The 20,631-nt window shown below is 49.5% G+C and overlaps 3 protein-coding genes and 1 long non-coding RNA gene across 11 annotated transcripts in view; 2 read left to right on the forward strand and 2 right to left on the reverse strand.

Annotated features, from left to right (window-relative positions):
- Window positions 1-4,320, reverse strand: LOC138842784 (uncharacterized). The gene is made up of 3 exons (XR_011377635.1): window positions 4,115-4,320; window positions 2,064-2,165; window positions 1-406 (listed from the first exon to the last, which is right to left on the reverse strand). It is a non-coding gene; the product is annotated as an uncharacterized lncRNA (long non-coding RNA).
- Window positions 326-4,063, forward strand: TTC36 (tetratricopeptide repeat domain 36). Its single transcript, XM_030838382.2, has 3 exons — window positions 326-443; window positions 1,446-1,634; window positions 3,801-4,063. The coding sequence occupies exons 1-3, from the start codon at window positions 326-328 to the stop codon at window positions 4,061-4,063; spliced, it is 570 nt and encodes a 189-aa protein (XP_030694242.1).
- The window catches only part of TMEM25 (transmembrane protein 25), a 26,377-nt gene continuing 9,908 nt past the window's right edge, over window positions 4,163-20,631 (forward strand). The window contains exons 1-9 of one of the 7 annotated variants that reach the window (XM_060304138.1): window positions 4,248-4,381; window positions 4,908-5,001; window positions 5,269-5,580; window positions 6,039-6,329; window positions 6,536-6,667; window positions 6,961-6,991; window positions 7,147-7,247; window positions 7,390-7,479; window positions 7,621-8,899. In XM_060304138.1, the coding sequence (XP_060160121.1) occupies window positions 4,932-5,001; window positions 5,269-5,580; window positions 6,039-6,329; window positions 6,536-6,667; window positions 6,961-6,991; window positions 7,147-7,247; window positions 7,390-7,479; window positions 7,621-7,694 (1,101 nt within the window). In that variant the 5' untranslated portion in view covers window positions 4,248-4,381; window positions 4,908-4,931 and the 3' untranslated portion in view covers window positions 7,695-8,899. The other 6 variants (XM_030838326.3, XM_060304139.1, XM_030838309.2 and 3 more) reach the window with 6 other exon arrangements.
- Window positions 16,997-20,631, reverse strand: part of IFT46 (intraflagellar transport 46) — a 16,214-nt gene continuing 12,579 nt past the window's right edge. For both annotated transcript variants that reach the window (XM_030838367.2, XM_030838357.3), the window contains 3 exons: window positions 18,220-18,280; window positions 17,849-17,934; window positions 16,997-17,489 (listed from right to left, as the gene is read on the reverse strand). In XM_030838367.2, coding sequence (XP_030694227.1) covers window positions 17,394-17,489; window positions 17,849-17,934; window positions 18,220-18,280 — 243 coding nt within the window. In that variant the 3' untranslated portion in view covers window positions 16,997-17,393. The remainder of the gene's footprint in view (window positions 17,490-17,848; window positions 17,935-18,219; window positions 18,281-20,631) is intronic.

Raw genomic sequence — 20,631 nt, forward strand, 5'->3', positions numbered from 1 at the left:
AGCCTGGGCAGTACCCTCTCTTTGCTCCACTCCACCTTAAAGCTGAAATGCAATTTATTTACTCTGTTTCTCCCTAGGACTGGGGTGGGGGTAGGGAGGCAGTTGAGAAATGTTCGTAAATATATTCTGTCAAGCCAGGGTCACTATCCCCAGGTTAAAGGGGGCCGAGTTTACACTGCAGCCAAGGAGTGGTCAACACTCCTCATGTGGGCTGGTCCTCAAACGGACCTCCTCCCTCTGGATCAGCTGGGTGGAGGCTCGGCCCTCACCCCTTTTTCCTCCCTCTCACGGGGAGTCACCTTTTTGGATTTTGCAGTTGAGTACCATGGGGACTCCAAATGATCAGGCAGTGTTGCAGGCCATCTTCAACCCCGACACTCCGTTTGGAGACATTGTTGGGTTGGACCTGGGAGAGGAAGCAGAGAAGGAAGAAGGAGATGAAGGTCAGTATTCGACCTTGGAGTATAGCTCTCCACATTGGCTGGTCTGCTGCCTCGCTGGGGTGGCAGAGGTAGGTGGTCTTACGAGGGCCCTTGTTCCACGACCCTTGGATGACGATTGCTGATCCTCAGTGCACTGACGGGGGCTTGGCAAGGGTCACTGTGCCCAGAGGAGAAAGCCAGGTTTCTCCTCCACCACCCTCCTCTGAACTTACCTCCCCGCTCAGTTCACCCCATGGTCCAAGCTTAACTGTGCTGATGGGGAGAGGGGCCATGTGAAACGCTCACGTCTTTGTCACTACAGAGTATGTCACCCTCCACAGCAGGGAAGAGAGAAACAGGGCAGGGGGTGGCTCAGCTAAACGTCTCCAACCTAAGCAAGTATTCAGTGTCACACACCTTACAAGCCAAGCCCTGAGCTAATTCTTCCAGAGCGAGTGCGCTCACTGGCTTTTCCACCAGCCCCTAAGGGGGCCTGCTTTCCGCGTCAGGGGTTTTTGATGCCCTTTGTTTCTAAAGGAGTGAAACCTAAGCCTTAATGAAACTTCAGGCTGAAAAGCTGAGAGAAACACTGGAAATGGTTTTCATGACCCGGGTATGTCATGGAGGCCTTCCTGTTGGAAGCAGTGGAGTAGAACAAAACAGAGACAGGCTGAAGAGCCAGAAAGACCTGGGTTCAAATCCAAGCGGTGCAGCTTATGGGCGGTGTGACCTCGAGCAAATCATTTAGCTACAGGCTAAGGAGTTTGGGTTTCATTCTCTTGGCAGTGGGGAGCCAACCAAGGCCCCTTTCCCAGGTCCCTTTGGAACTTTAAGCAGTGCTAGCTCTCTGCCTTGCTGACCTCAGTTCCCCCTGCCCCAAACACTGCATCTGACTCCTGCTGTGACCTACACCCCTGCCCAGTCAGCCTTGGCTCGTGTCCCAGGTTTCCAAAGCCCCAGGTGGCTTTTGCTTCCTGCTTCCAACTGCACACCTGTCCCCTCCTGGCTCCCTCCCTGGCACAGATGGAGTTTTCCCTCGAGCACAGCTGGAGCAGGCCAAGGCCCTGGAGCTGCAAGGGGTGATGGCAGCAGAGGCTGGCGACCTCAGCACAGCCCTGGAGAAGTTTGGCCAAGCCATCAACCTGCTGCCTGAGAGGGCCTCGGCTTACAGCAACCGAGCCCAGGCCCGGCGACTCCAGGGAGACGTGGCAGGTGAGGGGAGAGTCCCTGGAGCCTGTGCAGAGGGGCCGGGGAGGGCACAGACCAGAGGCGGTGTGTCTGTGGGGCTTGGGCATGGGGCGTGGGAAGTCACTAAGCCCCTCTGGAACGTATGCCTCTACCCATAAGAGACATACCGTGGGCTCGGCTAATTTCTTCGGGATATTGTGAGAGTCAGGGGGACTGCATTCCATTTACTTATTGATAAAAATTTAATGAGAGTCTACCATTCTAGCAGTGGGCTAGGTGCGGAGGATTATAGTGCTTATAGCAATTACTGTGTGCCAGGCACTCAGCACTTCACATGTGAGTTGTAGTCATTCGTATCATCCTCACAACAACCCTAAAAGGTACGTGCTATTCTTATCTCCATTTTACAGATGAAGAAACTGAAGCATGGAGGTTAAGTAGCTTCCTACTCACACAGCTGAGAAGCGGCAGAGCTGGGATCTGGTCCAGGTGGCAGGGCTCCAGAGCCTGTGCTCTTAATCCCCACATGATAATGCTTCTCAAGAAGCTCACAGCCTAGAGGGTAGAACAGACACATAAACATAATAGCAGCATAACAAGCTGACAGGGCTCAGCATGGGATCTGTTCCTGAGGGGTGAGTTTTGAAGGATGAGTAGGCGTTAGCTGGACGGAGGGCAGGGAGTGGGAGAAGGCACGGCCTGTAGAGGTCCTGAAGTCGTGGACAGGTACAGGGAATCTGGCTGGAAAAGGGAGTGCCGGAAGAATGGAGCCTCTCCAGAGCCTGGAGAGGTAAACAGGGGCCAGAGAGTGAACAACTGCGAACGTTAGGCCGAGATCGGACTTTGTCTCGAAAACACCGGGAATCACTAACGGGTTTCAACTAAAGGGTAAACCACAGAAGCCTAGTTGGGAACTACTAGACTATCGAGACCCGTGGTGGTAGAGGTGTTCCTGGGGCCAGGAATGCCAGGCTGAGGAGTTTGCACTCCATTCTGGGAATATTGGGGGACTCTGAGGGCCTTTCCCAGGCTTGTCTGCCACTTGGCTTTGGCAGAGCAGGGCCATAAAGGCTGCTGGGACAGCCTGCAGACCAAAACCCCAGACAGCATCAGAGGGGATTCTGCCTGGAGAAGGCCTTCAATTCCTCCTGACCAGCTCCTCTGAGGGAAACCAAGGAATGCTGTGATTAGAAAGCTTCTCAACCGACCAGTCAGGATGGGGAGCAGAGCCTCTGCTGGGTTCCGGGGACCAGAACACACAGAGAGAGAGCAGAGAAGATCAGCCTCGCTGAGGATGCTGCTGGCGCTCCCCCAGCGCCCTGCCCTGACAGGCGCTATAGACTAGAGAACTTGAGTGAATTGAAGCAGAGCCCAGAAGAAATGCAGCTCGGTACCCTCCAGTGGATACCAGCTGGCTGCCTGAGGTTGAGTTCACAGCTCTGATGCCTAATAAGCCAAGTATTTATGAGGATGATAAAAACAAAAATGCTGCAGGCCAGCTCTGGCTCCAAGACCTCTTTCAAAGAAAATTAGATACAAAATAATGAAGACCATGGAAATAAAGAATGAGAAGAGGCAGTCAGTAGAGAACACAGGTGAGAGAAGCGGTTTTAAGGCATCAATGGAAAAGAGGAGAGAAATGTCTTCAAAAGTTAGAGAGGGACTTCCTTGGGGGTCCAGTGGTTAAGAATCTGCGCTTTCACTGCAGGGTCACAGGTTCAATCCCTGGTCGGCGAATTAAGATTCCGCATGCCCCGCGGTGCGGCCAAAAAAAAGGACTTTATTGTATAAGACATGGTTGTCAGTTAATTCTAATGTTTTTGGACTCTGGGATTCGGAGTCCGTCACCTGGCACATGGTAGATGGTTAATAACGTATGCGCGCCTGGCAACAGGGCCAGATTCATAACATAGTGACCCTCCGTCCGTGTTCTGATGTATCAGATGGTGGAAAATAACACGGACAAGGCGAGACCTGGACTTCAGTCCCAGCTCTGCCACTAACTGCTGTGCAGCCCAGGCCGAGTCTTGCCAACTCTTCCAGTCTTCATCTGCGTAAAGGGAATAACAATACCGATCTCTAGGGTCAAGTCTAGGCGGGATGTAAACGGCCGAACCCCAGAGCCTCCACTCGGGGCCGGATCGCTTGCTGGCCGCGGCCCTGACCCCCGCCCGTCCGTCGGTCCCGCAGGTGCCCTGGAGGACCTGGAGCGCGCGCTGGCGCTGAGCGGCGGCCGGGGTCGCGCCGCCCGCCAGAGCTTCGTGCAGCGCGGGCTCGTGGCGCGACTGCAGGGCCGGGACGACGACGCCCGCGGGGACTTCGAGCGGGCGGCGCGGCTGGGCAGCCCGTTCGCTCGGCGCCAGCTGGTGCTGCTCAACCCGTATGCGGCGCTGTGCAACCGCATGCTGGCCGACATGATGGGGCAGCTGTGCGGGCCCCGCGACCGGCGCTGAGCCGCCGGCGGGCGGGCGTGAGGGAAGGGGGGGCGCCCGCAACCAATAAACCTGCCGGCTCTCCCAGCCACCGCCTGTGACTGCATCCTCCGCCGTCCCCGCAGGGAAGGGCGCTCAAGTATCCCCCGCGCGGGAGGCTGTCTGCGAGGCCCGGGACGTGGCCCCGGAGCCGCCGCCCTGGGGGGGGGGAGGGGGGGTCCTTCGGGCCGAGGTCGGGCATCGATTGGCCCTGCCTGGCGCAGCCCGAGCCCCTGCGGATGACTGCAGTGCTCATCAGACCTGAGCAGTCGCTCCGGCTGCTCTCGGGGATTGAGCCAGGTGAGCCGCACCGGAAGGCGGGGCGAGGCGGGGGCGGGCATGCTTCGCGACCCCCGCGTCCCGGATCCTCTTCTCTTCGGCCCAAATCCGGAGGAGGGGAGAAGGGGCGTAGGTGGGTGAGGGAAGCGGGCAGGAGAGAGCCGGGGTCGGGAGAAGGACGGTCCCTTTGGGGGAGGGGCACGTGTACCCGAGTGTTTACGCGCGCGCGCGCGCGCGCGTGTGTTTCTGGGCCGGGTGCGGGCTGCATGGTTGCAGTTTGCTTCTGTGTACCTGCGAGCGTGTGCCTGTTTGTCCCGTGGAGTCAGCGCTCAGTTCTGTGCCCGCAAGGTGTACAGGTACGTGCTGGCTGGTTTGGACCTTTGGGCTCGACCATTTGCGTCCTTGCCTTCACTACTGTGGATCATTCTACATTTGTGTTTCCGCGCATGGTTTATTTTTGTTTCTGGAGAGTAAATTCCTGGAGCAGTTATTAAGCTTGTCTGCTCTCACCTGGCTAACATCGAGGCCTGCCCCCTTCTCTCGGCAGCCTGGGGCCCAGGCCGGGGCTACCATGGCGCTGCCTCCAGGGCCAGCTACCCTCCCGCACACACTTCTGCTCCTGCCGGCCCTTCTGAGCTCAGGTACACCCCTGTTCATCCCTTGGCCATGCATTTGTGCGGTCAAGTCCCCCTCTGTCCCCTCCTTGTCTGCACCTTCAGTTTGGGTACCCATTCCAGGCACCAGAGTTGGGTTCCCTTCATCCACCTCCCCAAGGTCCAGCCGTCCCTGGTTAGAGAACCCAGGTGCTCTGTCTCTTGGCCTGCTGCCCTTCTGTAACTGGACCTCATCCCGGCCACAGAACAGTACTAAGCCTCCACCAGCTCTCCACAGAATCCCCTGTGTTCCAGGTTGGGGGGAGTTGGCGCCACAAATTGATGGTCATACCTGGGCAGAGCGGGCACTTCGAGAGAATGAACGCCACGCCTTCACCTGCTGGGTGGCAGGGGGGCCTGGCACCCCCCGATTGGCCTGGTACCTGGATGGACAGCTACAGAAGACCAGCACCTCAAGACTGCTGAGCGTGGGCAGGGAGGCCTTCTCTGGAGGCACCAGCACTTTCACTGTCACTGCCCAGCGGGCCCAGCATGAGCTCAACTGCTCCCTGCAAGACCCAGACAGTGGCCGGTCAGCCAACGCCTCCGTCCTCCTCAATGTGCAATGTGAGTGCTCCTCAGGTGGACAGAGACAGAGGTTCTCTGCCCAGGGACCCCCAGCAGCCACCAGGCAAGTGGTCTGGTAGGACATTTAAAAAACACTTAAGCACTCTGCAAATATTAACTCACTTTATCCTCACAAAAATCCTATGAGGTAATTACTGTTGTTGTCCCTATTTTACAAACGACAAAACTGAAGCACAGAGAGGTTAAGCAATCTGCCTAGGGTCATACAGCTGGTAAGCAGCAGAGCCAGGATTCAAATCTTGACATTTTGGTTCTAGTGTTTATACTCTTAACCTTCATTTGTACGAAATGCTGCCTCTCTGGCAGACCCAGCCATCCTGTTTCCCAGTGCCCCCTAAGGAGAGGTCCAGACCCCTGGCTCCCTTCTGGGTTTGGGAAGAAAGGGAAGGCGTGCAAGGGGCTGTGGTGGGAACATACTTCTCTCTGCTTTGCACCAGTTAAGCCGGAGATTGCCCAGGTTGGGGCTAAGTACCAGGAAGCTCAAGGCCCGGGCCTCCTGGTCGTCCTTTTTGCCCTGGTGCGTGCGAACCCACCTGCCAACGTGACCTGGATCGACGAGGATGGGCCGGTGACTGTCAACACCTCTGACTTCCTGGTGCTGGATGCCCAGAACTACCCCTGGCTCACCAAACACACCGTGCAACTGCAGCTCCGCAGCCTGCCACAGAACCTGTCCGTGGTGGCCACCAACGACGTGGGTGTCACCAGCGCCTCGCTTCCGGCCCCAGGTGAGCACTGCCAGCCACGGGCCCAGCAAAGCCTCGGATGGGTGTGGGATCGTGGTGCAGAAACAGGAAGGCTTGTTGCCTTTTGGGCGAGTCTGGTGAAAGCTGTCCCTGGCCACCTGGGGCAAGGAGGACAGAGTAGTGACCTGTGGCATCTCAGAGTTGGGGGGCCCTGCCCGTGTGGAACCTAACCAGAGAATGACCTGCAGGGCTCCTGGCCACCCGGGTGGAAGTGCCACTGCTGGGGATCGTTGTGGCCGGAGGGCTTGCCTTGGGCACCCTGGTGGGGTTCAGCACCTTGGTGGCCTGTCTGGTCTGCAGGAAAGCGAAGAAGACCAAAGGTAGGGCCAAAGCAGGGCGGCGGCAGAGGGTGGCTGGGGAAGGGGAGGCGAGGTCAGGGGGTGGGCAGCAAGGCCATGGGCAGAACGTCTCTGACAAGTGGTAGGACAGGTCTTCCTGGGCATGGCCATGATTTAGACCACGTGCATCCCAGGTAGCAGGGCCAGGCACTGGGAAGCCAGTCTGGGCATCTGAGAGACCCCTTGCCTGAGGGTTCTGGGCCTGAAGAGAGCAGGGGGCAGAGCCCAGAGCAGGTGGGCACACTGAGACACTGCTGTGGTTTCTTTCTCCTCAGGCCCCTCCCGGCGCCCATCCCTGATCTCTAGGTAACTCTCCCTGGGGCTGTGTGGATGGGCCAAATGGAGAGGCAGCATGGGGACAGGGGGGATCCTGGGCTTTCTGGTAGTTCGGGAACGGGCCGCAAGCAGGAGTCTGTGCCCGCTGGTGCCAGGGCCCATCCAAGCCTTTTTCTGCCCTGTAGTGACTCCAACAACCTGAAACTCAACAACGTGCGCCTGCCGCGGGAGAACATGTCCCTCCCGTCCCACCTGCAGCTCAACGACCTCACTCTGGACTCCAGAGGTACGTCCAGGACCCTCTGTTGGCCCCAGCTTTATCTGTGGAGGTGCTTCTGAGAAAAAGAGAGACCCTGGGCCTTAGGAGGGTCTAGACCCCGCTGGGCACACACCTCATCCCGGGCACCATCCCCTTTGTCACCCCACAGGGAAACCAGCGGACCAGCAGATGATGGCTCAGGACAACAGCCAGCCAGAGCTTCTGGATCCGGAGCCCGGCGGCCTCCTCACCAGCCGAGGTATGGGAAAGGGGCCTGCTGCCCGGCTCCCCGGCCCTTTTGCTTGTGCCAAAGGCCTCTGAATCCCCAAGGGGCAGAGAGTGGTCTCCCAACTTCCAAGGAATGAGGGTGACTGAGTCTCCTGGGATCTCTGACCTGCAGGTTTCATCCGTCTCCCAATGCTGGGCTACATTTATCGGGTGTCCAGTGTGAGCAGTGATGAGATCTGGCTCTGAACTGAGGCCAAGACAAAGGGTGCATTCTTGGCCCCTGGGCACCCTCCCGGTCCTCCTCCAAGGCCTGGCCACATTGCCAACGGGAAGAGGCCATGCCACTGCCACTTTTGCTTGTCCTCTGGGTAACTGGTATCCTTGGCAAGGCTGCCAGGTGGACCTAAGCCCTTGTTCCAACTCTGGTTGAGGGCCTGCATGATTGCCTGTGCCCAGGCGGATGGGGCTGTCTGTCCAGGTGTGCCTGGAGGTCATCCAGCATCTAAGCGTGGCATGGCATGATCCTGTCGGCTTGGGGCAGCTCTGCCCCACACCGGTGCTCCTCAGCACCGTGTACAGCAGGCATGGGGCAAGCCTGGTTGGGAGGGCCCTGCACGTCCTGGATCTCCTTCCCATGCTATGCAGCTTTGTTCCCTCAGGGAAAATTTAGGACCCTGCTAGCTGTAGAGAACCAACCTGCCCTTTGCACAGGAACTCACCTCTGGCCCAGCAGCGCTGGCCAAGCACAAACCAGTACCCTTTGCTGCATACCTCTCTGCCCCAGCCCCCTCTTGGGCATCACAGGTTATACATTGGACCTTCTCCACTTCTTCACTTGGCACTAGACTTCCCCTCTGGCCTGGGCCCTGGTGGTGCCAGCGCCTGGTGTTAGCACAAGAAAGGGGAAGAATGGGAGGTGAGAAGTCTGGTGCGTCCAGGCCTGCATGTAGCTATGCCTTGTTTTCTTACAGTGTTAGCACTTTAAGCACATCTTCCAGGGAGGGGGTGAGCAAGGGCCCCAGGGCCCTGTCTGGGGCTTCCCCAAGTCTGGCCTTTTTATGGTTCACTGTGAGTGCCCTGAGCCCTCGAGGTTGACGGGTTCCTGCTCAAAGTATCCACCCCGCTATGGGACCCCAGCCCTGACTACCCCATCAGCAGGAAGCTGTTCTTCCTGTCCCATCCTCTGTTCTTTAGGGGATGGCCATAGTGGCACATAACTTGACAGTGCTGGAAACCTTAGGGGAACATGGAAAAAGCAGGGAGATCACATATCCCAAAACGACCCAAGAACACTTTTGAAAAGCAACGTGGAAAAGATTGCAGATTAACAGAGTGCAAAGTGTATTTTTCCCTTCTTGATATCTTGTTTTGTAATTTTTCTCACGTTACTGCTGAGGACAGTGCTGAGCACGTGGTAGATTCTCAATAAACTTGACTGAGTGAATGCTGTATATCTGTTTCATTCCCTCAAATATGTTTTTTTTTTTTAACTGAAGTATAATTGATTTACAAAGGTGTGTTAGTTTCAGGTGTACAGCAGCGTGATTCACACACACACACACACACACACACATATTCTTTTTCAGATTCTTTTCCATTATAGGTTATTACAAAATATTGACTATAGTTCCCTGTGCTATACAGCAGGTCCTTGTTGTTTATCTGTTTTATATATAGCAGTGTGATATTCTACTCTTAAGTCTTTTAAATCTGGAAAAATTAAAAGACACAAAAAGAATTTATAGTGCATCAAGGTAAACATTTTTTAACACCATGTGGTCTGTTCTAATTGAAAGAATTACTACTTATCGCTATATACAGCAGTGTGTATCTTTTTTTTTTTTTTTTTTTGCGGTATGCGGGCCTCTCACTGTTGTGGCCTCTCCCGCCGCAGAGCACAGGCTCCAGACGTGCAGGCTCAACGGCTACGGCCCACGGGCCCAGCCGCTCCATGGCATGCGGGATCCTCCCGGACCGGGGCACGAACCCGCGTCCCCTGCATCGGCAGGCGGACTCCCAGCCACTGCGCCACCAGGGAAGCCCAGTGTGTATCTTTTAATCCCCAACTCCTAATTCTATTTTATGGATGAGAAATACTCCACTGTGTGTGTGTGTGTGTGTGTGTGTATCATCCTCTTTATCCATTCATCTGTTGATGGACACTTAGGTTACTTTCAAGTCTTGGCTATTGTAAATTGTGCTGCTATAAACACTGGGGTGCATGTAACTTTTAGAATTAGAGTTTTTGTCTTTTCCGGATATGTGCCCAGGAGTGGGACTGCTGGATCATACAGTAGCTCTCTTTTTAGTTTTTTGAGGAACCTCCATACTGTATTCCATAGTGGCTGCACCAATTTACATTCCTACCAACAGTCTAGGAGGGTTCCTTTTTCTCTATACCCTCTCCAGCATGCTGAAGTGTTTAAGGGTGAAGTGTACTGATGTCTGCAACTTACTTGAAATGTATCAAAAAGTAAGATAGACTGACGAATGGATAGGGAGGTATGGACGTGTGATAAAGCAAAATGTTAATTGTAGGATTTAGTTGGTGAGTATTTAGAATTCACTGTACAATTCTTCCAAAGTTCTTTTATTTAACAGTTTTCATAATAAAATATCGGGGGGGGGATCCCTGATCTGGTTACTTCTCTGATATTTCTGAAATCTTTTTGATCTAAGGATCATGGAATTTTCAAGCATTACTAATACCCTTAACATGACAGTTCAATCTTTCCTGGGAAAGAAGACCAATTTTTATTTTTTATTTTTGGCTGCACCGCACAGCTTGCGGGATCTTAGTTCCCCAACCAGGGATTGAACCCGGGCCCTCGGCAGTGAAAGCGTGGCGTCCTAACCACTGGACCGCCAGGGAATTCCCCAATTTTTATATACTTTACTCACCTAATCTTTAATCTTTATTCTCCAATAATAGGCAGGTCACTAGTTACCTTGAGCTGGAACATACAGCAGTCCAACATTTTGGGCAGGCACAGCTCAGGCTGCATTTTCCCACCTGGACTATGTTTTACTGAATTTCTCCAGACACAATAGACTATTTAATCAAGACTTGTAAAAATTAATGTTCAACTTTGTGCACTGCTGGTGGGAATGTACATGGTGCAGCCACTATGGAAGCTAGTATGGCAGTTCCTCAAAAAGTTAAATATAGGGCTTCCCTGGTGGCGCAGTGGTTGAGAGTCCGCCTGCCGATGCAGGGGACGCGGGTTCGTGCCCCGGCCCGGGAAGATCCCACATGCCGCGGAGCGGCTGGGCCTGTGAGCCATGGCCGCTGAGCCTGCGCATCCGGAGCCTGCGCTCCGCAACGGGAGAGGCCACACAGTGAGAGGCCCGCGTACCGCCAAAAAAAAAAAAAAAAAAAGTTAAATATAGAATTACCCTATAGATCCAGCAATTCCACTTCTAGGTTTATTCCCCAAAGAACTGAAAGCAGGGACTCTAACAGTTATTTGTACACCAATATTAACAGCAGCGTTATTTGCAGCAGCCAAAAGGTGGAAATGCAAATGTCCATTAACAGATGAATGGATAAAGGAGATGTGGTATATACACACGATGGAATATTATTCAGCTTTTTAAAAAGGAAGGCCATTCTGACACATGCTGCAACATGGATGAACCTTGAAAACATTATGCTATGTGCCGTAAGCCAGATACAAAAGGACAAATTGTGTATGAGTCAACTTATGTGGTACCTGGACTAGGCAAATCCATAGAGACAGAAAATAGAAGTTACTGGGGACTGAGGGAGGGAAAGGAAGGAATCGTTGTTTAATGGGTCCAGAGTTTCAGTTGGCGATAATGAAAAAGTTCATAAGCTGGACAGTGGTGATGGTTGCCCAACAATGCGAATGCCCTTGGATTGTACACTTAAAAATAGTTAAAATGGTAAATTTCATGTTTTGTGTATTTTACTTTGATTTTTAAAAAAATTTTGATTACTGATTCAATCTTCTAATTATAGGTCTTACAAATTTTCTTTTTCAGTATTGGTAAGTTTTGTGTTTCTAGGAATTTGTCCATTTCATCTAGGCTATCCAGTTTGTTGGCATACAACTGTTCATAGTACCCTCTGCTCTTTTTCACTTCTGTAGGATTGGTAGTAATGTCCCCACTTCCATTTCTGGTTGGAGTTATTTGAGTCTCTTTCTTAGACAATTGGCTAAAGGCTTTTCAATTCTGTTAATCTTTTTGAAGAACCAACTTTTGGTTCTGTTGATTTTCTCTATTGTTTTTCTATTCTCTTTCATTTATCTCTGCTCTAATCTTTATCATTTGCTTCCTTCTGCTAGCTTTTTTTTTTTTTTTTGGCTGCGCCGTGTGGCAAGTAGGATCTTAGTTCCCTGACCAGGGATCGAACCCACGCCCCCTGCGTTGGAAGCGTGGAGTCTTAACCACTGGACTGCTAGGGAAGTCCCCCTTCCGCTAGCTTTGAGTTTAGTTTGTTCTTTTTCTAGTTCCTCAGGTTGCAAAGTCAGATTGCTTATTTGAGATCTTCCTTCTTTTTTAATGTAAGCAATTACAGCTATAAATTGCCTCTGAGCACTGCTTTTGCTGTAGCCCATTAGTTTTGGAATGCTGTATTTTTGTTTTCATTTATGTCTAAGTATTTTCTAATTTTCCTTGTGACTTCTTCTTTGCCCCATTGGTTGAGAGTATTGTTTAATTTACACAAAATTTTTCAGTTCTCCTTATTGTTTTCTAACTTCATTCCATTGTGGTCTGAGAAATTACTTTGTTATTTACCTTTTTATTTTTTTTTATTTATTTATTTTAAAATAAATGTATGTGTTTTTTTTGCGGTATGCGGGCCTCTCACTGTTGTAGCCTCTCCCGTTGCGGAGCACAGGCTCCGGACGCGCAGGCTCAGCAGCCATCGCTCACGGGCCCAGCCGCTCCGCGGCATGTGGGATCTTCCTGGACCGGGGCACGAACCCGCGTCCCCTGCAACGGCAGGCGAACTCTCAACCACTGCGCCACCAGGAAAGCCCATGTATGTATTTATTTTAAAATAAATGTAGGTATGTATTTATTTTTGGCTGCGTTGGGTCTTCATTGCTGCGCGTGGGCTTTCTCTAGTTGCGGTGAGCGGGGGCTACTCTTCGTTGTGGTGTGCAGGCTTCTCATTGCTGTGGCTTCTCGTTGTGGAGCACGGGCTTTAGGCACGTGGGCTTCAGTAGTTGTGGCACATGGGCTCAGTAGTTGTGGCTTGCAGGCTATAGAGCTCAGGCTCAGTAGTTGTGGTGCACGGCCTTTGTTGCTCCACGGCATGTGGGATCTTCCTGGCCCAGGGCTTGAACCCAGGTCCCCTGCATTGGCAGGCAAATTCTTAACCACTGCGCCACCAGGGAAGTCCCACACATTTTTCATTTTCACCAAGAATTTTATTGAACAATGTATTCACTAACCGAATGAACTTTTTGGCCAGCCCAATGGCCAGCCCAATATTTCATGGATATGGAATCTTCTCATCTCTGACAGTGGTTCTCAAATTTGTCTGCATATTGAACTAATCTGAGGAAGTTAAAAAATATGGATTCTTGTATCCTACCTCCAGAGATTGTGATTTCATTAGTCTGGTGTGTTGTCTGGGAGAGGAAACTTATCTTTAAAATATCTCCAGGGCTTCCCTGGTGGTGCAGTGGTTGAGAGTCCACCTGCCGATGCAGGGGACACGGGTTTGTGCCCCGGTCTGGGAGGATCCCACGTGCCGCGGAACAGCTGGGCCCATGGGCCATGGCCGCTGAGCCTGCGCGTCCAGAGCCTGTGCTCCGCAACGGGAGAGGCCGCAACAGTGAGAGGCCTGCGTACCGCAAAAAAAAAAAAATCTCCAGTTGGGACTTCCCTGGTGGTCCAGTGTCTAAAACTCTGCACTCCCAATTCCGGGGGCCTGGGTTCGATCCCTGGTCAGGGAACTAGATCCCACATGCCGCAACTAAGAGTTCACATGCCGCAACTAAAGATCCCACGTGCCGCAACTAAGACCCAGTGCACCAAATAAATATTAAAAATAATAATATATATATATATCCAGTTGATTCTAACATGCAACCAAACTTGAGAACTACTGCTCTATGAATATTATAGTTAAAAAAATTTTTTTCATATCTTGCCTGCTTTGCTTCTCTGATATCCTTTGTACTGTTTTTGTCTTTTTCTGGCTTTCTTCAAATGCCTGGTGACGGTACATTCACATTTAAGAATGAGAGTTGCAAGCATGCCTGCGCACACATACACACACACACATGCACAAGAATGAGATACCCGCAAGCTGAATGGAAGTTGATGGTAGGTAGGGGGGACCAAGTAAGTCCATAAGCTTGAAGACTCTCTGTCAATATCTTTAGGTCTTTTCTCTTTGGCTGACCAGTTTCCCAAGGGAGGACTCCTCCGATATTGTGCTTTGGAGGGATAAGCCAGAAGAGGGCTGAGGGTCTCATTGCTCATTCCTCTATTTTGTCCTCTTATTTTAAATATGGCCCCTTATTCCTGTCCTCAGAATTGCTTGGTGTTCTCATGTCCAGAGGCGCCTTGGTTTAAAGGGGACTATCTTCTGCCAGGGTAAGGAGGTGGGCAGCACAGATAGGGAAGGTTCTGGGGATCCCATCTTTCTACAAACCTTCAGCCAATCCTCCTGTCTGCAGCCCCTCCCTGCACACATGCCATCAGAAATATCTGACATTTTCGATTCCTGATCCTTTCCAGGACTCTGCAGTGTCAAATGGCTTACTTCTTATTGGTTTCTCTGTCCCTCTCCTCTACTGGAAATCAAGTATCAGGTTTTTTCCCCTCCCCCTGCCCACTAAATCTGTTACCACTTGTCCATCTTTCAAAATTGTATTGCTCTCTGGTCTATAGTCATTTTCTTTCCTATTATCTGTCCTTGCTGGTTTATACCTTTAAAAAAAAATTCCTATACTGTCATTGTAGGAAGGTTAAAGGAGGGAATGCAAATGTAAATACTTGTGTTCAAGTTTTATTTATTTAGAAATGTAGAGAGCCTGGGATAGCAGAAGGGAGGGACACTTCAAGCCAGGAAAATAGACTGCATAAAGGTTTAGTTAGAAGAGGGAACTCATGAATCATGTGTAGAGCATGGCAAGCAGGCTGGTTTTGTGGTTTTCGCTGGGGAATTAGAAAAATGAGAATCTCGGGCAGGGAGAGAATAGCCAAATGGAAAGTCTAAAAGGCCAAGTGAAAAATTTGTACTTAGTAACATAATTATTAGATCTTACATTTTGTGGCATTTAATCTTTTCACATATTTTCACCCATAGGACAAGCCTAGGAGTTAAGTTAGTGTTTATTATAACTGTTTCATAGCTAGAGTAACTGAGGCATAGAAGTTAACTTATTTTTCTAGGGCCACAGATCAAGTAGCCAAAAGAGAGTAACCTCAGATTGTGGAGGAGGAGGAGCCCACGATAGAAACAGTGTCTGAAGTGCTCACCGGACAGGTCAGTGGACGTGCTAGGGTAGGGAGACAGGCTAACATTACAGGCCTGCGCATCAGCCAGTAACTCAGGCAGCTGATCCTCATTATTTGCAGATTCTGTATTTGCGAATTCACTTACTAAAATGTATCTGTAATCCTAAAATCGATACTTGCAGTGTTTTTACAATCGTTTGCAAACATGCTTAGAGCAGTGAAAAATGTGAGTCGCCCGACACGTACCTTCCCAGCTGAGGCTGAACAAGGCGACATCCTGCCTCCTGGTTTCGGCTCTCACACTCTAAACGAGTGCCCTATCCAAGATGTACCTAATGCCTCATTTCTTGCTTGTTGGTGGTGGTTTCAGTGTTTAAAATGGCCCCCCTGGACTTCCCTCATGGTCCAGTGGCTAAGACTCCATGCTCCCGATGCAGGGGGCCTGGGTTCGATCCCTGGTCAGGGAACTAGATCCCACATGCCACAACTGAAAAAAAAAAAAAAAGATCCCCTGTGCCACAACTAAGACATGCGCAGCCAAATAAATACAATAAATATTTGAAAATAAATAAATTAAATGGCCCCCACCCGCATAGTGCTGAGGTGCTGGCTAGAGTTAACTAAGTGTAGTAAGGCTGTCATGTGCCTTACAGAGAGAGTGCGTTAGATAAGCTTCATTATGGCATGACTTACAGTGCTGGTGGCTGTGAGTTCAATGAATCAATGGTTGCTGACGACAATGTTATGACAGAGGCACACAGGAACCTTACCTTATATTTCCCCCAGGAGCAGTGGTTCAGTGTTTGCTAATTGTGTCTGCGGTGACTTGATAGAACATAGCTACTGTGGATAACGAGAGTCGACTATACTTACTAGAGCTGAGTCTCAGTTCTAGCCAAAGAAGGCAGTCTGATTGTTCCCTGAAAACCTGATGGAGAATCTGAGTTCCTATCACGTTTTTGCCTCTCTTTTTCCTTGAGTGAAATGTGAGCATTAATGGCATCCATCTGGGAGCAGAGCACCTGGTCCCAACATGGTGTCAAAGTGAGGCCTGAGCTCAGATGTTCCTGCTCAAGTTCAAGCATGAGATGAACATCAGAGTTGGCTTAAGGGTCTGTAGGAAACGATGCCCCTCCTGTCTCGTGCTTCTCAGGTATGTATTAGGCTGTAGCATCTTACTGTAATTTTCCGCTCCGATCAGTTCTTGCCCCGTGTATCAGTACTTGGCTCCATTACCCGCCCAGCTGCTCAAGCCAGAGAACCTGGGAGTCGCCCTTTCTTCTCTTCCCTCCCCCACATTCACTCTATCACTAAGTTCTGTTGGTTCCACCTCTCCTGGTTGCTTATCTGTTGTCTCGTACCCCACACCTTCCCTTCTATACTTTATGCTGCTCGATTTTCCAGATTCCCTTGCCAGCTGTTAATTTCTGCCAGTGGGAGGCACCAGCAAGCTAGGAGAGGGTGGGATAGAGGAGGCAGCAGTGCTTGCCCAGGGTGGCTGTAGTAGGGGTGAGGGTCTCGGACCTGCTCAGCCATCCCAGCCACTGTGGCAGCTCTTCTGTTTCCAGCAGTGGACACTCCCCTTTAGCCTCTTGTTCCTTCAGCACTCTCCATTCTCCCTTTTGTTTCTTCAGCCCTTCCAACACTTTTGTAACCAACTGCCCATACTTAAATTAACATCCTTTGTTAGAAATAACTAGTATGGTTTCTGACTGGAGCTTAGCTGATAAAACCTCCAAAATATTTCCTGAATCTGTCCATCTCTACCACTACCACCCAGTCCAAGACACCATCATCTCTCACCTGGGTGACTGCAATAGCTAGGCTCCCTGAGACCACAACCAGACAGGTCTGGAGCTAGACAGGCAGGTAGCCTGTAAGGCAGATAGCACTACCTGGTGGGAGACCCCCAGAAAAAATAAGTTCTGGGAGAAAAAAGTTCCCCCTCTGTTGCCAACCTTGGAGGACTGGGGTTTGATTTTATTTCACAAAGTTGATTTGCTTAAACTGCTATTCACTTAATGCCTATTCCTAGGCCAAGTTCCTTATCTCTGCCTATGCTCAGTCTGCCTTCTCTCTTTCATATTTCAAGGACAGCAGGATAACCTGAAAGATAAGAGCATTTTATTTGTAAAATCTTTGCCAACCAACTTTAAGAATGAAAGAAAATAATTCTATTGCTATCTCAAAAGAACATCTTTTAAGCCTTCCTCCCAACCTGAGCATCCTGGGATCCCAGGAATTCCAGAGATTCTAACTCACATCCCCACAGTAGTGTAGATGCATAATTAATTTCCATGGGAAGGAACTCTGACACAGGCATTAGCCATTTAACGACCATGGCAGTGCTTTCTGGCAGAGAGGGCAGTAAGACGTGCGCTGTCTCCGAATCAAGCTGTGAGGCAGGCAAGGCCGCCAAGTGGCTGACAGTGATCCCTCCTTCTCAGATGGGGCAGAGAAGCCAGCTCAGCCGTGAAACAGAGTGACATGGGAGGTGTCTCAGCTGAAGGTTAATGTCTCTGCATCTCCTGCTTGGGAGGTGGAGTTGGATGGAGGGGTGAATGCTTTCTTGCCTTCAGCTAGAGCTTTAAAATGCTGTGAGGAGAGAGAGGGAATGTGAAGGATTGAGGACATACTAGTTACTACATTTTAGCAAGAACTAACCTTGCTTCCTGCTTCCATTCATTAGGCCACTTGGTTCTCCTGTGAGAATGAGTGTCCACTGTAGATCCTTACCTAGCCTTGTCTAAGGCCCACATTGCTTCTACTTCCCCTTCCTTTACAAGCCCCACCCCTGCCTGCTTTGCAGTTCCCTTCGTTATGGGGAAGGGTGATGGTAACTCCAGGCAGAGACATTCTCCATTGTCACAGGACAGAATCACAGCAGACCCAAAATAGTGGCGACAGCAGCAGTCCTCACTACAGCTTAAGTCAATCTCCAATGCTGGTCTTACCTGTGAGTTCTTGAATTCCGAGTAGAGGGAAAAGAGCAGGTGGAGGGACTGAATCCGACTCTTGTAGATGGGGATGTCTAGGATGGCTGAAATCAAGAACTCCCGTGAGCAGAAATAAACAAAAATCCGGAAGCTATGGGGCATTTCTGTTTAGGATGGCCAGTCCCCTCCCAGACGGGATGTGTGACTATAACTCTGGGGGTTAAATACCCAGCAGGTAGTCACATAAACCCAAATACCACCCTCGCGTGCTGCCAAATAGCACAACGGGCTTAAAGTAAAGGCTGCAACTCAGAGTGAACTGGCCTTTTCAACAGCCCACAATGACTTTATCCAGAGATGGGGGTCAAGGAAGGGATGGAAGGGCTCACCACAGATCATGTCTATGTACTGTGCCAGGCTGCAGTCAGTCTCTGCTGTGGGCAGGCTCACCTAGGAGGGGCACGGGATGGACCCGAGTCAAAAGGCTGAAATTTCAGTGGTCCTAGCATCACTCACTCTCTCTGAAGCAAAAGAGCTCCGAGCATAAGGGGTGACATGGGCTGAATTGTGTTCCCCCAAAATTCATATGTTTTAAGTCCTAACCTCTAAGTGCCTCAGATCATGTGCCTATATTTGCAGATATGGTCGTAAAAAAGAGAAGTTAAAATGAGGTCATTAGGGTGAATCCTAATCCAGTATGACTGGAATCCTTATAAGAAGAGGAAATTAGGACCTAGACACATACAGAGGGAAGACCATGTGAAGACACAGGGAGGAGACAGCCAAGGAGAAAGGGTCTAAAAGAAATCAACTCTGCTGACAATTTGATCTCCAACTTCTAGCTTCCAGAGTGTGAAAAAATAAATTTCTGTTGCTTAAGCCACCCAGTCTGTGGCACTTTGTTATGGCAGCCCTAGCAAATAATACAACGTGCCTTTTCTTTTCCCCCTGATCAGTAAAATGGTTATACTCATTAACCACCAAAGTAGCATATGATATAACAGGACCAAAATATTTTATAAGTAAAATATACTGCCATGCAGTCTTCCTGTGTGTATTTGTGAAGAAGAAACTGGACCCAAGTTATGGCCAAGTATTTATAGTTACTTGGTGTTAGAAGGCCTAATGGTCCTTGGACACCACAGGAACAGAAAAAAATGACATGACATCTCAGCAGGCTCCAGATCTAAACTAATATTGTAAGTTTAAAAACCACTGGCTTCTTAAAAATTTTTTGTTCTCTTTTTACAAAAATCAGAGTAGATGGTTCTGCAATTTCCTTTTTCCATGTAACAACATGTCATTGGTATTTCTCTGTATCAGAGCAAAATAAGGCCAAATGATACTCCATTGTGTATTTCACTGAATGGATGTACTACAATCCATCTATTCAATTCCCTAATCAAACAGTTTTCTTCAGCTATAGCTTTAAAATGCTGTGAGAAAAGAGATTGTTTTCAAATTTTTTGCTTTTACAACAATTTCTCAATAAACATGTACCGAAAACTCTGTCTTCATGGAGCTTATATTTTAGTAGGGAGAAACAAAAGACAAAATTAGTAAGGTATACAGTATGTTAGAAGGTAAGTAGCATGGAGAAAAAGCAGGGAAAGAGCTTGGGGAACGTGGTGAAGCAATTTTAAGCACCGTGGCCAGGAAGGACCTGTTATCATCTTTGCTCAGTTTTCTTTTCTTGATATGTAAGAGCTTTTTGCTTGGACAGTAATGTCACATATATATGTAAGTAACTTTTTTTCTTCTTGGCCGCACCACGTGGCATGCGGGATCTTAGTTCCACGATCAGGGCTCGAACCCGTGTCCCCTGCATTGAGAGCGTGGAGTCTTAACCATTGGACCGCCAGGCAAGTCCTGTATAGTTTTATTTTTGTTTTAACTGTTTAATTCATTTAGAATTCCTATATGCATATGGTTGAGGCTTAGATCTATTTAATTTTTCTCAAATGGCTGGTCAATCATCTCATCACAACCCATCCTATCTCTAATCATTTAATTCCAAACTAGTTTTTTTTTTTTTTCTTTTGGCCACGCAGCACGTGGGATAATTAGTTCCCCGACCAGGGATCGAAGCCACGCCCCCTGCATTGGAAGTGTGGAATCTTAACCACTGGACTGCCAGGGAAGTCCCTCTAATCATTTAAAATAACCATCTTTCTTATACAACAAATTTCTACATTTACATGGGTTTGTGTCTGGATTGTTATGTGCTGCTGATCTATTTCTATTCCTAACCAGTACATTATTGTTTTATTTACTACAGCTTTATAATGTGTTTCTAATGTCTGACAGGGCAAATCCTCATTTTTTCCCTAAAATTTTCATGATTAGTCTTAAAAATTGATTCTCTCAGATAAACTTTGTTACCGAATTTTCAGTTTCTAAAACAATGCAGTTAAAATCCTAATTGAAACGGCCTTCCATTTCCACGGTGAACTGGGGAGGACTGACAGTGCTGAGCGATTGACCCCTCCCTTCCAGGAACAGGGCTTGACTCCTCATTCACTCAGAGCTTGTGTCTGCCCTTCACTAAAGTTTTATAATTGGTTTTCAAAAGAGTCTTGACAATTTCTTATTAAATATATTCCTGGGCACTTTTTAAAAATTTAGGATCATTATGAATAGGACTTCAGCTTCTTAGAATAGCATATACACCTCTGTGGAAAAGGTGGAGTCTAAAGTGATAACACAAAAAGTACATATGTTCATCAAAAGGTATGTACTCATAGTAGTAGGACAATAATATTACAGAGTAATCTGTAATATCCCCAGACTGGAAGCTACCC

The sequence above is a fragment of the Globicephala melas genome, chromosome 8 (genome assembly GCF_963455315.2).
Source record: "Globicephala melas chromosome 8, mGloMel1.2, whole genome shotgun sequence".
In the NCBI taxonomy this organism is placed as follows: domain Eukaryota; kingdom Metazoa; phylum Chordata; class Mammalia; order Artiodactyla; family Delphinidae; genus Globicephala; species Globicephala melas.